Raw genomic sequence first — 16,013 nt, forward strand, 5'->3', positions numbered from 1 at the left:
TTTGATTTTACTATGGTATTGTTGAAGTGCAGCTCCTATAAATTCATGTGCTGGAAATAAATGTATATACTAGGGTATCATCCATTTTACATTACGTTTTCCTGAATTAAATCTCGATAAAGACATCATAAGCAATTTCAAAACAGTACTTCTGATAAAACTCCCCACAAAACTAGAATCAGAAGGGCACATTGATATCAGAAAACGTTTTATTGGTGCATCTTTGAAATAAAAACTAATGGTCCTGTCCCACTTCTGACAAACATACTCTGCTGTTTGTGTCTGTCAACTAAATAGGGCTAGAAGGAGCAGGGAACACTACAGGACAAGGCCAAGAAACTCATGAGGGGAACATAACTTAGTGGCAGAGAAACAATTAGGAGATGATTGTGTCATTCGTTTTGAGTTGACAAATACTAAAGTTAGGAATCATCCAAATTCTCATTTGTTTCTAAGGCATATTTAAGCAAAAATTACATTGCTGCTTTAAATTCACTATAAAAGGACAAGTCTGTTTTCACATTTAAAAAAATTACAGATGGGATTTTCTCTTGAATTACCTGTTTCCTTCTGCTTGAGTAAAACCGAGCATTTAATGTAAATGCAACATTCTGCACTGTATTCATCATTTCTTATGAGAATGTCAAGATTGTGACCCATATGTACCCTTTTATTACTTTACCAAAGTAAAATAAAATCGTGTGACTTTTGTAAACATTTATAAATTGCATTTTATATTGTAGCAGCTTTCCTGTTTTACAAGCAGCCTTAATGTTAGATGAGGAATTCCAGTATAATAGCATGACACATTTAAAAAAAAAAACATACACCAAAAAAACCCCTGTATTTGCTGTATTGGAAACCAGTGTTTCTACCAGGATTAGCCAGAGACAGGTGTTTTTAAGTTGTGTTTTTAAAAGCCCCAGGTGCTTCACAATTCTGCAGGTCTACCCACCTAACGGGGTATCATCAATCACTGTGAAGTTGTTACTGCTGACTTTTTGCTTAACAGAGGCAAATAATCCAGCCAGTGCCATGTCACTGTCTCCTTTATTTACTTTCATGTTTACTGTATTGCTTTGAGCTTAATTCTGTGCTGATGAGGTCAGCTGCTCTTTGATGTTAGCAGAAGTAGGTGGAAGCCCTATGCCAAGGAGATAAAGGCATCTAAGCCATCATTTATTACTTACTAAATTGCATTCCTTACCTGTAATAAGAAGTCTGCATAAAGTGACTAATTTTCTCCGTGTTAGCTACAGTTCACCAACAGTCCAGCTCTTCCAAATCGTAACTAGTCAGCAGCCTGGTAAGAAGAGGAGCCCTAACCATAAATTACCTGAAATGCACTGCTCTGCTCACTATCGATGTTCTTCTTGATTTCCAGCTCATTTGCACTGACTGTAATAGCTGGACAGACTGTTCCACAACAGCTCTGCCTGTTCTGAGAGAAAGCGTGGACCAGCTCACAATACATAGTGGGGTTTTTCTGCTCATTTGCTTTCTTGGAAAGTACTTCAAAAAAACCCCAAAACAAACCAACCAACCAAAACTCTACACCCAATACAAACCTGTTCCAGTTCAGACCTGAAAAAGGAAGCTACGAACTGCTGATAATCTAACATGTTGGACTGCAGAAGTTGAGTTGTCATTAAAAAGGAGACATTCTATACACATCTTTACAATTAAACTTTTTTTAATTATTTTTTGCCATAGAAAGCTCTAAGAACTAATATCAAGTATTGATTAATGAAAAGTAGAACACAACTTTAAAAAGTATGTTAAGGAAAGACTGTACAACTATATACATTACAGATCTGGCAAAAGTGATAAACGTTTCACATGGAAGAGTTCCCGGGCAATAGCTGTAGAACCCAATGTTCAATGTATATAGTCGTCAGCTTCTGCGTCTTTTTATAAGCTGCATGCCTTAGCAGGACAAAATAAATAAGCAGTCAATTGTTATCTTAGTATTTATTTAATTCATATACTGGAATGCTATGGTGCGAATTCCCAAAGGAACCATATAGTGAGGATACAGCCACCATCATCATATTTTGCAGCAGATCTGGTAATGTTTTTATATGCATATAAATGACTGTGAGGTCTGTTACCATACTCTGTTGACATTTTAATTTTTTATATAAATGCTTTTTCAGATTCAATCTTTTTTCATCTGTTACCCCAAAGCCAACTCCTTAGTATTTACATAAGGTTTTCATTAAGTTAAAATGAAAGCTAAGTGTTTACAAAAACAAACAAAAACACAAACAGAAGTGCAATAGCCAAAAATCTAAATATAAAAGCTCATGGCCCCATAAAAAGTCTTAAAAGAATGGATTTAACATGTTTCCAAACCAATAAATACTGGAAGTGAAACAAAACAAATGCTTTACATGAGCTCTGGACTTTGGATATCAAAAATCACTTCCAAGGAAAACTGAAGACCCTGAGACACATGCAAGCACGAGTCTTCTAGCAAAAATAGTTACAAAGCCCTAATTTTCCAGTTTTCCTCCAAAAAGAGACCTTTAGTAGGCACAGTTCAATTTAAGGTTTTAAATATATCAGCAGCAAATATCGATAGCCGTTACGTTTCATTATTCTTGAATGTACACTTCGAGATGTATGCTTAATTCCAGATGTGTCATGTCAATAACAAAAATAACGTGTTTTTCTTGTTAAAAAGTTGGGGAAGTCTCAGTATAGCATGCAGCCAGCTAGGCCAGAGCTACCTGTGCTGACACAGGCCATCGGTACTTCTGTCTCGTGAGGATTCTGTTTTGCTGCTGAAATGCCATCCCAGACAACATCCAGCCTGTAACATCGTTACTCGAGAGATTTCTGGTACCCTTTCTTTATAGCTCAGGTGGTATTTGAGCCACTTACCATTTAAATGCCTTTCCGTCTAGAGTGTTATATGTCTAAAACCTTAACCTTGAAGTTCATATGATTAAGATGCTTGCTTGAAATATGAAAAAGTAAAAACCTTTAAGTTAAGCGATGAAAGGTCACAATAACTAGTACTATGCATGATAATCTTTCTCAGTTGTCTCTAGAACTTGAGCAGTTTTCATATCACCATTTACAAAAACTCAACAAGTCACTCAATCTGAAATGCTAAACTATGACTCCAGTAAGCAGCTGTTTAGTTTTTTCAGATCTACTGTTTCCTGTTCAAGTTAAATATCCAATTTGTCATCCAAGTGTCTGAACATGTACCAATTGCAAGGAGAAGAAAAGGACAATATAATAAACCTAAAACTGAAAATAGGTGACTAGACAACTGCAGAGAAATGATACTTTGGATTATGGTGGATGGAGGGTATTTTTTGATTGTTGGTTTAGTCCTCATGCCTCCATACCCTATAAGTGCGGGAGAAAAATCCAAATCTGTTTCAGCTTCTTCACTATTGAGCTTTGTGGGTTTGGGGTTTTTTTCCCCATTGCAAAAAGAGTAAAATATAATGGTCCAGACACTGAATAATCTGCTCACCATAGTGCCAAGTATAAAAGGAGTTGGTTCAAGTTAGCCCTGACTGAGTGGCTCTTGTTAGCAAGACTATTTGCATAAGGACATGATTCATAGTGCTTATAAAAGCAGAACTAAGCTGCTCGTTCAAGAATACACCAAACTACTGGATGAGTTATTTTGGACCCTTGCGCTGTTCGCAAAAATGCGTTGTGGGATTTGTTTTTTTAAATGGTTCCACATTCAAGGGACTATGATGAAAAATCTGATTTTTTTCTTGGTTAACATTTAAATACAATTCAGCGTTAAAGTGCTAACATGAAAGGGTTTACATTGTAAGTATGGGTACAGGAAATACCTCAATTACTTTAGAAGAAATATTTCTTGCTCTTTTGAAGAAATTGTACCTTTTCAAGCTACAAATCCCCATGTTTTGATCAAAATTAAGATACCAGGAAACACTGCCAGCTCCTCGGAAATGTCTTATTGTCTACTCAAGTAAACATTCAGATTAATCGCTTCCACAAATGACTTGCAGCTACTAATGATCCATCTAAGTGCTACCATTTGATGACTTGCTAGAACAAGTTAACTTGTTTTCGCTTTAACATTTGATTTTACAGTGATTTTAACAGTTCATTTAAAACAGCTGCAATATTTCTGCACGGAATCCTTTTTCCAGTATTTAACGTGATTCAGTAAGATTCTGGTATTACAAACTCAAATTCAGTACTTCCCTCTGATGGATTTTGTTTAAAAATTGCTTCGTTTCCCTGTGGAACGAAAATGTCATCCCAGGAAATTTGTTTGGCTGGAGGGTCAGAAGTTGTTCCTTCCGTGCCATCCTTCCCGGTGCCAACACGATAAACGATGCCGCCCTCGTTTATTCCTGGTATACTGCTGGAGCGATCAGTGATGTACGCATACTGTCTGATCTGCAAAGACCTGCAAGGATTCAGTCGATAGAGCTTGGTATCTCCAGAAGGGTCTTGGCTATGAACCGATCTTATGTGGGAGGCCGTAATTTGGTAGTTGATGAAAGATTTGCCACACGTCAAGCACTGGTACCTTCGCTCGCCGGTGTGGTGAATTTCATGCTTTGTACGGTACTCTGCAAGAGGGAAAACCTTGTCGCAGTATCGACAGGGATACTTCTTCTCCCAGGAGTGAACGTTAAAATGTCTCCGTAAACTCGTCAGACACGCGTACGATCTCTTACACACCATACATATGTAGTAGACCCTCCCATCCACTATGAGCTCATAGTGGTCATCGTGCTTTACTTTCATGCGTTTCCTATCTGAAGAATCACCATCGGATGTTCTGGGCGTCTCGTCGGGCTTGGCTTCGCGCTCCTCAGAGTCACTCTTTACAGGAATGACTATGTCGTACGTATCCTCACCGATATTTGCATAAACCTTACAGCCTGTGGACAGCCCTTCTATTTCAGTTGCTGTATCTAATGTTATGATTTTCTGCCCTTCAGCCACATGCGTTGATGACACGCCTGAACTGAATTCCTTGTTGTTTCCAGAAAGGACATCTGAGATTTTTATTTTTAATTCTCCAGGTTTAGCAAATGGCTCTTGTGAAAATGTAACAACCTGTTTTTTCTGTACACCTGATCCTTCAGTGCTTGCTGCCTTGGGTACAGAAGGTGGCTGAACCAAAGAGCTACTGCTGACTGAAGCAGGACTAGAGGAGCTAATGATATCGACATCATCTTCAACAACCTCTTCATCATCAACAGCAGTTGTTTCTGCTTCAGTTAGGGATCCATTATTTGAAGGCTGCTGGTTCTCCTCAACTAAATTAATTGTAGGGGTCACATGTGTTTGATGTGAGGAGCTGGCACCAAGCGATGAGTTAAGCAGAGGCTTATTTAGCACAATGATATTAGGAGTCAAATGTTGCGGTGTTGCAGAGACAAGTGATTCGGCGCTTGACTGTGTTTGGTTTGGGCTTAGCTGAGTGGCAGACGAAGTGAGTTTTTGAGCTGCTGTGGTACTTGTCAAATGGGGAGAGCTACCACTGCCACAAGATTTTTGGTCAGAAACTCCAGCTGGACTTGGGCAAGGCTGGTTCTGGGTTGCAGTATTTGTTTCTTTAGTACATTCTTTTGGAGGAACAATCTCAGAGCAGAAAATGACATCATCGTCCTCATCATCTGAATCACTCACTGTAATTTTTGTAGTCTCATATTCTATGCCACGTAAGGAGAATGATTGTGTTATAACTGGCATCCCATCCATTACCTCTTGACTCTCTGGCCTGATTGCAGGTACCTGGGTTTCAGCATCCTTTTGAGCTGGACTAGACGTTGATGTTTCTGAAGCACCATCTTTGACCTTGCTTGGCATGTTTTTTCCTTCAGACAGAGGTACGCCCAGATCAGCTATGAATTTAACACCCAGCTGTTGCCCTGACTTAATCAGTTCATCAAGTAAATCAGATCGAATGCTGATTATTTTGGAACTATAAATATAGTTAAGAATTTCTGCAAAAATTTCTGCTCTTACAAAGCTCAGTTCAACCACTTGCCCAGCCACTGAGAAAAGCTGGTGAAAATAAGTGCTTGAGGCCGAAAGGATGTTCCTGTGAGCTCGAAATTTCTGGTCCTCCACTATGACAGTAACATCACAAAAAAGCCCATGGTCACGTTGTTCATTCAAAGACTGAAGGAGCACACTAGAATACTGTGTGTCTGTTGCAGAAATCATTTTCTTCCCCTCCATTCCTACAAAGTAAAAGGCATCAGATTAGTAAAAATACAAATTCACAGTTTTAACTGTATGACAACGTTCTCACATTTATGGTTTATTCCTTCTTTCGAAAAAACAAATCCAAGATACTACTCTTAAGCTTATATGCAATAGCACTCTGCAAGTTTGTTTCTTACTGTTATTTGGCCCTTCACCTTTGACACAATGTATGTGCAATTCTGACTGCATCCTCTATTCTTACAAAGTGAGGAACAGAGAAACAACTGCTTTTCTGATTCAACAGCAAGTACGGTAAATTTGAAAGCCAAGGAGACTGAAGAATCAGGTCTCTCAATAGGCTTTAAACATTATTAGAGATGTATATTTAATTGTGAAAATATTCTGTAAATTGTTACGAGAAAGCCCGATAACATCCAGGTTATTTATGGGCCAGACAACAAAATCTGCATCCATATACTGCCAGTCAACCGAGGTTAAAGAAAACGCCAGTGATCCTTCACTTCCTTGTCCACAAAAATAAGCTTTTTTTTGTTACTCCTCACATATTTGCAGGGTTGCTTTGTGCTTGTAACCGAGATACTGAGCAGCACGTCAACAAAAAAACATCGCTAAAGTCAAACTGAGCCATCCTTTGGCACTTCCTCAACAAGACGCGAAAAACCCAACATCGAAATATACAAGCAGCGAGGTAAAGTCTGTAAATTCTTCGTTTTACTCGTAAAACTTTATTTCCATACGCCTGGAAGGGCAGGATGAGCCGCGGAGGCCGAGCCCCCGCGCCCCACGCCCGCTGTGCCCCGGCCCGGCCGCTCGGCTCCCGCAGCCCCCGGTGCGCCCACCGCGCACCCCGGCGCTCCGAGCGGCCGCGGGGAGGGCGCTGCCGCGGGAGGGGTTTCGCGGCGGCCGCCGGGGCCCCCCGGGTGGAGTAACAGCGGCCGGGCGGCCCCGCCTCAGCCAGCCAGAGCGGCGTTGGCGCTCGCAAGCGGCGGGCCCCGGGAGCGGCCCGGCGGCAGCAGCCGGAGCGGACGGGCCGCCCCCCCGCGCGGCCAGGCCGTGCCCGCTGCCAGCGCTGCCGGCTGGAGGCGAGCGGAGCGGGGCCGGCCCCGCCGGCGGCGGGAGGGGGAGGCAGCCCGAGGAGGAGGACGAGGGCCGCCTTACCTGCGCTCCGGCCGCCCGCACCCGCCGCCGCACCCGCCGCCGCTCGGGCCCGGGCGCCGCCCCCCCGCGCCGCCTCCCCCTGCGAGCCGCCGCGCTCCGCCCAGAGCGCGCTCGTCACCCTTCGGCTTCCTGACCCGAGCGGCCTCGGCAACCTTCGGGCGCGCTCGGGGCCGGAGGGCGGGGCGGCCCTGCAGCCGCCTCAAGCGGCGCCCTCCGGCCGGACCGCGGGGCGCTGTGCCCGCCCTGGGCTCCGCGGCCCGGCCTCCGGCCCACAGTCCCCGCGGCGCCCGGAGCCGCTCGGCCGCGGTAGCGGGCTCAGGTGGTTGGCGGCTCCCAGGAGCCCCCGACACCGCCTCCCCCGCGCCGTTCCCGCCCCTCGGGGGTGCAGCGCCGCCCGGTTACAGGCCCCGAGGCCCCGTCCGCTGGGGCTGGCGGGAGGGAGCTCGGCACCTCCCAGCCCCGCTCCTCCGGAGCCCTTGGGCAGCTGTGTGCCGAGCACACGGGCCTGCCCGCGGCCTTGGCAGTTCTGCCGGGCCCCAGCTCTCCCGCTGCCCCGGGCGAAGGCCGCAGCAACCCCCCGCACCTGCCCCGTGTCTGCCCGCGCAGCGTCGGTGGCGGAGCCGATGGCAGCAGGTTCTCCCCGCCGCGGCCCATTCCCCTCCCGCGGGCACAGCCCAGGCCCGCTGCTCTCAGCCGCACCTCCGCCCAACAGCGAGGAACCCTCCCGCAACCCCAACCGAACACCCACGCTCGCACTGCAGGATCGTTTTTTTTGTATTCTTCGCAGCGCAGCGGCACGTGTTAGACTGCTAGGAGCTGTACAGACGCGAGCGCCTTGGCAGAACGCGGCTCTCCGCACATTCGACGTGCGGTCATCAAAGTGACGTACCCACAATGCGGTCTCTTGGAAACTGTCACTGTGCATCAATGCTCAAAGAACACCAGGATCATAATAGATATTTTTTCATCTTCAGTTACGGTTTGGTTTTTTTCTCTACGGATTTTGTGGATGTGAACCATGTGGGCTCTTGATTTTTCTTAAGATTCAAAAACTTTGCCAAGAATAAATGTTCTTCTCTCAAGTTCGACCAAAAACCATTAACAGGCCACAGTCACTGGCACAAGCGCCTGCAATCTTTCACCGCAAAGATCAGCACCGACATGGTCCTGCTTAGCTTTGCGAGCCCTTCTAGAGTGAAAATCACCTGCCGCGCTCTCGGTATTTGTACAGCTGGCAGCAGAAGTGCCTTTTTGCAGCAAGCCTTCCAGATCTGAAAATGTTCCAAAGCTGGTTTCGGTTTATAGGTTTTTCCAGAGAGTTGAGAGAAGAAAAACTAACAGAGAAGAACAATAATGGGAAAAGGTAGGCTTTTCTTCCTCATATAACCTTCAGTTAAATTCTATCAATTTGATCTACGTTCTTAGTCATTTTTACACAGGCTATATTAAATGAAAATAATGTGATAATTGTTTTAATTGTTAATATATGATCCAGTGTTCTATTTTCTCCTCCAAAAATGTCTGATGGTGTACATTAAAGCATTTCTTAACCTCTTATCCCGTGTCTTTAAGGAGTTTTCTTCTCCTCATTGCCTGTCGCATTTTTAAATAACTAATAGGAAAATTCCTAGATAAAGATGAGCAGTGATTTGGAAGGAGCCCTGCTCCTGGAGCAGCGTCAGTTCTCAAAAATCAGGTTTTGAACTGCTTGCCCTTAGGCACAGAAATGCATGCTAATTTAAAAGGTGCTGGTCTAGCTGCGAGTGTTGCACCATCTCTTTGACTTTTACTTTTTGCAGAAGCTTCTCTTTATGTTGTCTTCTCACATCAGATATTAAATTGAAGCCCGCTGTCTCTTGCCATGCTCAGGGCAGAGCAAGTGCTCTGACCACCTTAAAAAAATTTAGTGAAGGCTGCCACTGAGCCACATGGAACTAAAGGGCATATTCCTGGGACTAAAAAAATAGGTAAGAGACACAATAGCAACTTTTGTTTTGATGTATATAAATGATTAAAAAAAACTCTGGGAAGGGAGGCTCTGAAAATATAAAGGTACAAATTTAAAGAAGTGATGTGTTAGGTTTTTGTGAGAAGACCAAAAAATACACAATTCAGTAACAAGTTTTCAGTTTAGCAATTTCAAGAGCTGTCTCCTTTTTTAAAAGTACAGTTTGTGGGAACAGAAAATTCTTTTAAAGGTTTGACAAATCTGAGAGAAAAAACAAGTCTTCTGTGTAATGAAAAAATGTATTCTACATTAAAATAAATGAAATTTGATAAACAGGGACAGTGAATTTCCCGCTAGGGCCTTCAGTAAAATCAAAATTCAACAGTTATCCTAGTTAAGACCACTTTTTATGGACAGAAATACTCTTCCACTGTGGGAATTTCAAATAAAACACCACTGCTTCTGAAGGACTCTAAAATACTAATTTCCACCATTCATGCTTCAAGGAACTTTCAAAGATTATTTTTCCTGTTCATCCCATTATATAAAGACTCATATAACCAAATTCAAAGTCCACTGATACTTTTTACTGATATCAGTAGTTGTAGATGCTGCTCTGCACTGTATATCTGTGCATTGTATAACCTATATACAAAAATACTTAAAATGACTGCACAATATTAACTAATAGAGGTGCAGAGTGCTCCTCAGAGGCAGATGTTTTGGTCACCATTTTGCAAGGCAGACTCGCGAGCGGGCTCATCATGAGCTGCCACAGTGCACCCAAGGGCTGGGACAGCTGTGCTGGGCGCTGCGGGGCTCGGGGGCACTGGCTGTCCCCTCCATGCCAGCCCAGCTCAGCACATGCTAAACACAGGCACCAGTGCACAGCACGCTTGCCCCCAGCCACATTTTGGGGTTTTCCACCCCTTTCTGGGGCTATCCCTGAGCCCTGGTTGTGGGGGATTCCGGGGGAGAAGCTAGGGAGGGCTGCGTGCCCTCTTGAAGGCCTCAGGGGAACATTTACTTGCCACGTGGATGGGTCCCTATTACGTGTCTGGCCCAGCAGCTTCCTTCTCTCTCACGGGCTGGCAACATGACGGGCTGTAACCCGTGTGGGGAGTACACAGTGGCCTGGGCTTCTTTCTGGGGACACTTCACATACCAGAGGGGTAAGCGAACTCGGGAGCCTGTGAGGAGAGCGGGGGCACCGGCTGCTGGGGTGCAGGATCACCCAAGGTTTCAGGTTCCTCCCGACACTGGACGCTCAGAGAGACAAAGTCACCGAGCCCTAATTCATGCGGTACGGATTCCGCTGGCAAAAACACAGCCACTGCAGACTCCCAGCTGTCTCATTCAAATGACCCCAGCGCCAGCCAAAACTGCCCTTTAAAACAGAGCCTTATCTGCTTGAATTAAGCAGGCAGTAGCTCTATCTCCAAACTATTCAGAAAGCCCCACAGCAGGGAGATCCCACACAGGATACAGTAACACCGCACACTTGCAAACCTCTGGTAACATCTTTTCCATCCATGTGGTTACATGCATGCAAAATAATGCACCATTTAAATAGGCTTCCTTCTTCTTACAGATAATCTTTTTTTTATCATGTTAAATTTGGGAACTAAAATAGTGTTTCGCTTGTGAAAAAGAGAATGACATACTCGGAGATCATTTCTAGACAGCATAACCAGCATGGGCTGCCCGGGGGCGAGCAGCCGTCCCAAACGTTCGCAGGACCCCGCGCTGTGACCCCGCACGGCCCGGGCAGGGCAGAAACTCCTGGTTTTTACTCAGAAAGCGGCGCTGCGAGGTGTTCGAACCCCGGAGGACAGTGCCCGTCTCATCACCACACGATCTGGAGAACTGTCTCCCCAAATCGCTGCTGTTTCGGGCGCTCCTTACGTGCTGCCGCCGCGACCGGGCCGCTCTGGGAGCTGCCGTATTTTTCAGTTGTCAAAAATCGGGCCCGAAGGCGCCGGGCGGCGCTGGGCCCCGGTGCCGGGGAAGGGGCAGCCCCGGCCCCCGCAGCCCCGCGGGGAGTGCCTGGGCCTCCCCCCGGTCCGTGCGCTGTCCGCCGGGCAGTGCTGCTCCCGGCCCGCCGTGGACAGCTCCCGGCCGCCGGTGCCTGCGGGCCGGGGACGGGCCTGCGCCGCCGCCGCTGCCCCCGGGCCGCGCCCCGCCCCCCCCGCCGCCCGCGCTGCCTTACCTGGAGCCGCCGCTGCCCGCGCGTCCATGCTGACCCGGCCCGGCCGCCGCAGGGGCTGGCCCGCCGCCGGCAGCACAAAGGGAGGAGGCCCGGGAACGCAGCCGCCGCGGTGCCGTGTTGCTGCCCGGGCGCGTAGGGCGGTGCGCCCCGCGGGCGGGGCCGTCCCGTCCCGCTTCCGCCCCGCCGCTGCTGCCCGCCCCCGCCCGGCCGGGAGGACGCCGGAAGCCGCGCGCCGCCCGGAAGCGGCGCACCCGCAGCGGCCGCCATGGCGCCGGCGTCGCGCTCCCGCAGCCCGCCGGCCGCCAGCCCCGAGCGCCGCGCACGCAGGTCCCGGTCCCGCTCCCGCTCCAGGGAGCGCAACGGCCTGAAGCGCCCGAGCCACCGGCGGAGCCGCAGCCGCAGCTGGTCCCGCTCCCGCGAGCGCACCCCCGGCGGGCCGCGCTCCGCCGCGCACCACGGGCACCACCACGGCAAGGCCTGGCCCGAGTACTACGAGAAGGAGAAGGAGGAGATCCTGCGGCAGAGGCGAGCGCCGGCCCCGGGCTGCCCTTGTCCGAGCTTCCCGTAGCGCCCGCCGCGCCGGTTCCTGCTCCGCTCCGGGGAGGGGCGGGCAGGGTGCCGGGGCTGCGGGTCCTGGGAGGCGGCGGCTGCGCCCGTTTCTGCGCGGCCCGTTCCCGGGCGGGTGTCGCTCTGCTGTGGGGCTGCCCGTGTTTGAAGCGCCTTCGGCTTTTCCTTGCGGCGGGCGCGGCGTTTTGCCTTCCCCGCCGGTGGCCGGTGGCCGGGGAGCGGGCCGGTCTCGGCTGGCAGGGCGCTGACCCCGTTCCCGCCGATCCTCCGCGGTGCTGAGGTTTGCTGCTGCTCTGCAGGCCGCTGGGGATTTCTCTTTACTGTGGCTGCTTTAGGCCATCCTGGAATGGTAACAGATACCGGACTGAAAATGTTGGCGTGGCAGGTGCAACACGGGGCTTCAGTGAATGCGTTTTCTCTTGCAGGAGACTCAATGAGAGAGAGAGAATTGGAGAACTGGGGGCACCTGAAGTCTGGGGGCTGTCACCAAAGGTTCCTGACCCCGAGTAAGTCACATTCTTTCTTCTGTTTTTTTGTGATACTGATAACATGCCAATTTAATTTGCAAAAGTATCATATTCCTACAATAGTCCCTTTGCCACAGTTCATGTTGTGTCAGTTTGTTTCTGAATCAAAATAACAAGATTGTTACTTTTTCACCCCAAATAATTTCAACATATCAATGATGCAATATGTGATTTATTGTAGATCAGGTGACCCTTGTGTTGTGGTTCTGAAAGCAGTTCCTGTGCTGCAAATTAGCTGTTTAATAGTTTACTCTATTGCAAGTAGTGACTCAAAATCTGCAAGCATGTATTTGGTCATATGTGTACCTTTGAATGCTACAATATAGATTTTAAATAGTAAACGTTGATTTTTATTCAGTTCTGATGAGCATACGCCAGTAGAAGATGAAGACGCAAAATCTAAGAGTAGTTCTTCAGACTCCAGCTCAGAAGGTATTTTGTTTTGCTTGCACAGCTTGTTTGGAAAACGGGAAGCTCCTGAAGTCTAGAATCTGCTGTTGTTGCTTGCAAGAGGTTCACTGACTTGGACAGGTGGAAGTGAGTGTGAGTGTGGCTCCAGTGCAAAGGAGAGCATTGCTTGGGGAAGGTCGGGAAGTTCATTTGGAGCTAGATGATCTTGGTCTGTTCTCTGATGTTATCTTTTAAAAACTTTTTAGAGGAAAAAAAGAAAAAGAGGAAGAAAAGGAAGAAGAAGAAGCGGAAGGCATCCAAAAGAAAACGCAGAAAACATTCTGAGGACAGCGACAGTGAGTCGGAGTCTGAGCAGAACTCCAGTGGTAAGAAAAGAAGGTTTCAGCTAACATGCATGTACAAGAGTTCTCCTTCCTCTCCTCTGAATGTAAAGCAACACTTCTGGCTTTTGTTGCATGCTTGCAGTGTTCTGAAATTACAGAGTGGCAGCATCAATCCAGTATTCTTTTCTTTCACCAGCTTGCTGGATTTGCAGTGCCTTTTCCTTGAGTGCTTGCAGTCTGGCCTTAGGATGTAGGATTTCTGAATGTAGCATCCATTGGGTGCCTCATGCCAGGAATACGTTCAATACGTTCTCACATAGAACAATACTGCAGGAAGCTTTCTGCTAATACTTTCTCAGTGCTATTTAGTACCTAAACAAATCATGTCTGAGAAGCTGTGTACTGAGGTATTCTGGTGGAGGCAGTTAGTTATTCACAGTGTAGTAAAGTACTTGGGTTTAGCTAATAATATCTTTTTGATAGCATATATGCTTTCTTTTTTTTTTTTCAGATGAAGATAAAAAGAAAAGCAAGAAGAAAAAAAAGAACAGAAAGTAAGTTCTGAGGTTGTCATGTGTAATTCTACCTGCTTTTAACTAGAGGGCAGCACCACCTTCTTATCAGGTGGTTAGGAAGGCTGAGCACTCTTGTAGTTAGGGCTATAAAAACTGTAGAATAATCTTAATTTGTTGGATTTAATATAAATCTACAGAACCTTGCAGCATAGAGGACTTCCTGCAAATTTAGGGAGCCACTTTCTAACAGTATATGAAAGGCATAACAGGGTACGTATTGTCTTTGGTTTGCTGTGAGACATTTTCTATGAAACAACAATCTATATGCAGCCAGCCAGTCTCCCTACAGGTGGAAGTTGCCTTGTGAAATGGATGACCTGAGTATGATTCCAGGAACTTGCTTTCGTCTTAAATTTTGGTAAATAGCATGTCTGTCTTTGACTTTATCACAGGAAGAAGTATAAGAAAAAGAAAACTAAGAAGAGCAGGAAGGAATCCAGTGATTCAAGTAGTGAAGATTCTGATGACGAAACATTGCAAGGGGAAGATCTCTGGATTGAGAGATCAAGTAGGTTCCCCCGACTTTAAACCTGGATTGAAACTTCTTGGCGTCCTTTTCATGAATTCTTTTTTAGGTGTTGTCAACGTATGCAAGTGTTCTGACAACAAAGAACAAAGGACACAATATTAATCTTTCTCATTATTTGATTGTTGCAGAAAATACAGAAGCTGATAGCCTGATTGGACCAGAAGCTCCCAAAACTCATGCCTCTCAGGATGACAGGCCTTTGAAGTGAGTAGCCAACTCTAACAGTACTTTGATCAAATCAAGTAAATCAAGTCAGTTTTCAAGAGGGCTGTTTCATCAGATACAAATGTTGTGCCAGAAACTCACAGACAGAAGTGGTAGTGGTGCCTTTGCTCTGGCCTGAATTCAGGTAGAAAAGTCTAGTTTATGCTTTGTAGCCTTGGTTCCTAGAAAATCAATTGTGAGATGCCTTTATTCTAATGCTCTGCAGCATTGTGACTTTATAGTGTCTTTGTTACCATTTAATCAGAATGGATTCAACTGATAATATAAGATAATGTTGCTAGTGTTAACCATATGGAAAAAACCAGGCCAATATGTGTGCAAGAATATAAAAGTGCTTAAAAATGCGACTGTAGCAAGTAGCGACCAAGGGAAGATGGGTGTTTAGCTCAGGGTCTCTATTTATAGAGATCGATTGAAATCACTGCTTTTTTTTTTCTTTAAGCTATGGACATGCCCTCTTGCCTGGTGAAGGTGCAGCAATGGCAGAGTACGTAAAAGCAGGAAAACGTATACCCCGGAGAGGTGAAATTGGCTTGACCAGCGAAGAGATTGCATCGTTTGAGAGCTCTGGTTATGTCATGAGTGGCAGCAGGTACGGTTTTGATGATGCTCATAGTTCGGTGAAATTTTCAGGAGTTGCTTCCTCTATTGGCCCGTTGGAAGACTGCTTCCAGGCTCTGGTTGAAAGCACGGAAGAGAAGGTGCTCTGTGTCCTTGCAATAGTCTACACTAAACTCCCTGTTGCTATAGATAGATGATGGTGAGATTTTTAAGGACACTTTCTCTTCAAGAACAAAAATTCTTTCCAGGTGACATACTTCTAATTACCTTGTATTTCAAGTGAGAAGATGCTCGTGTCAGGTGGCTCAAGGCTGGTGTGTTGGGACAGCAGTGGTGATGCGCTAGCTGCTCAGTAGGAGGCAAATCAAAGTGTGAGAGGTTGGCTGCACTTTCTTTATGAGTCCAAAAGGAATTTCACTTGAATTTTGGTGAGCCAGTAGCTGGCAACCTGGGGACAGGTGGGACTTCTGGCTGACAGCCTGAGAGCAGACACCCCTAGAAGTCATTTTTTTGCTCTGCCGTGCTCCTTCCTGGCAAGGTTTGAGCGCAGTTTGGGTTCTGTAGTGTAGGTGTCTTTATTTACAAGGCCCTGAAAGCGATCAGGTCAGTTGACGGATTTAAGCTGTGACGGGGCGTTTACATCCCTCTGCCCATGCTGATGTGATGTGCGCAATGTTCTTCTCCACAGACATCGCCGAATGGAAGCTGTGCGTCTGCGTAAAGAGAACCAGATTTACAGCGCAGATGAAAAGAGAGCTCTGGCATCCTTCAACCAGGAGGAGAGGAGG

The 16,013-nt window shown here is 46.6% G+C and overlaps 2 protein-coding genes across 2 annotated transcripts; one reads left to right on the forward strand and one right to left on the reverse strand.

Annotated features, from left to right (window-relative positions):
- Nucleotides 1-1,686: 1,686 nt before the first annotated feature.
- ZBTB33 (zinc finger and BTB domain containing 33) lies at nt 1,687-11,629 on the reverse strand. Its single transcript, XM_080352524.1, has 2 exons — nt 11,508-11,629; nt 1,687-6,206 (listed from the first exon to the last, which is right to left on the reverse strand). Exons 1-2 carry the CDS (start codon nt 11,533-11,535, stop codon nt 4,165-4,167), a joined length of 2,070 nt encoding a protein of 689 aa, XP_080208650.1. The 5' UTR covers nt 11,536-11,629; the 3' UTR covers nt 1,687-4,164.
- Nucleotides 11,630-11,651: 22 nt separating this feature from the next.
- On the forward strand, nt 11,652-16,007 carry NKAP (NFKB activating protein; the record flags this gene model as incomplete). The annotated part of the gene is made up of 9 exons (XM_080352525.1): nt 11,652-12,032; nt 12,500-12,580; nt 12,960-13,033; nt 13,258-13,377; nt 13,847-13,889; nt 14,303-14,418; nt 14,568-14,643; nt 15,107-15,256; nt 15,914-16,007. Coding segments are annotated over exons 1-9 (1,014 nt in total), but the record flags the coding sequence as incomplete, so codon positions are not given.
- Nucleotides 16,008-16,013: the final 6 nt, after the last annotated feature.

The sequence above is a fragment of the Nesoenas mayeri genome (assembly GCF_963082525.1).
Source record: "Nesoenas mayeri genome assembly, chromosome: 13".
Classification (NCBI taxonomy): Eukaryota; Metazoa; Chordata; class Aves; order Columbiformes; family Columbidae; genus Nesoenas; species Nesoenas mayeri.

Coding starts and splice junctions, on each gene's coding strand:
- ZBTB33 (XM_080352524.1), bottom strand. CDS start 11,535: ATGGACGCGCGGGCAGCGGCGGCTCCAG. Junction 6,207..11,507: donor GCGGGCAGCGGCGGCTCCAG/GTAAGGCAGCGC, acceptor TTTACTTTGTAG/GAATGGAGGGGAAGAAAATG.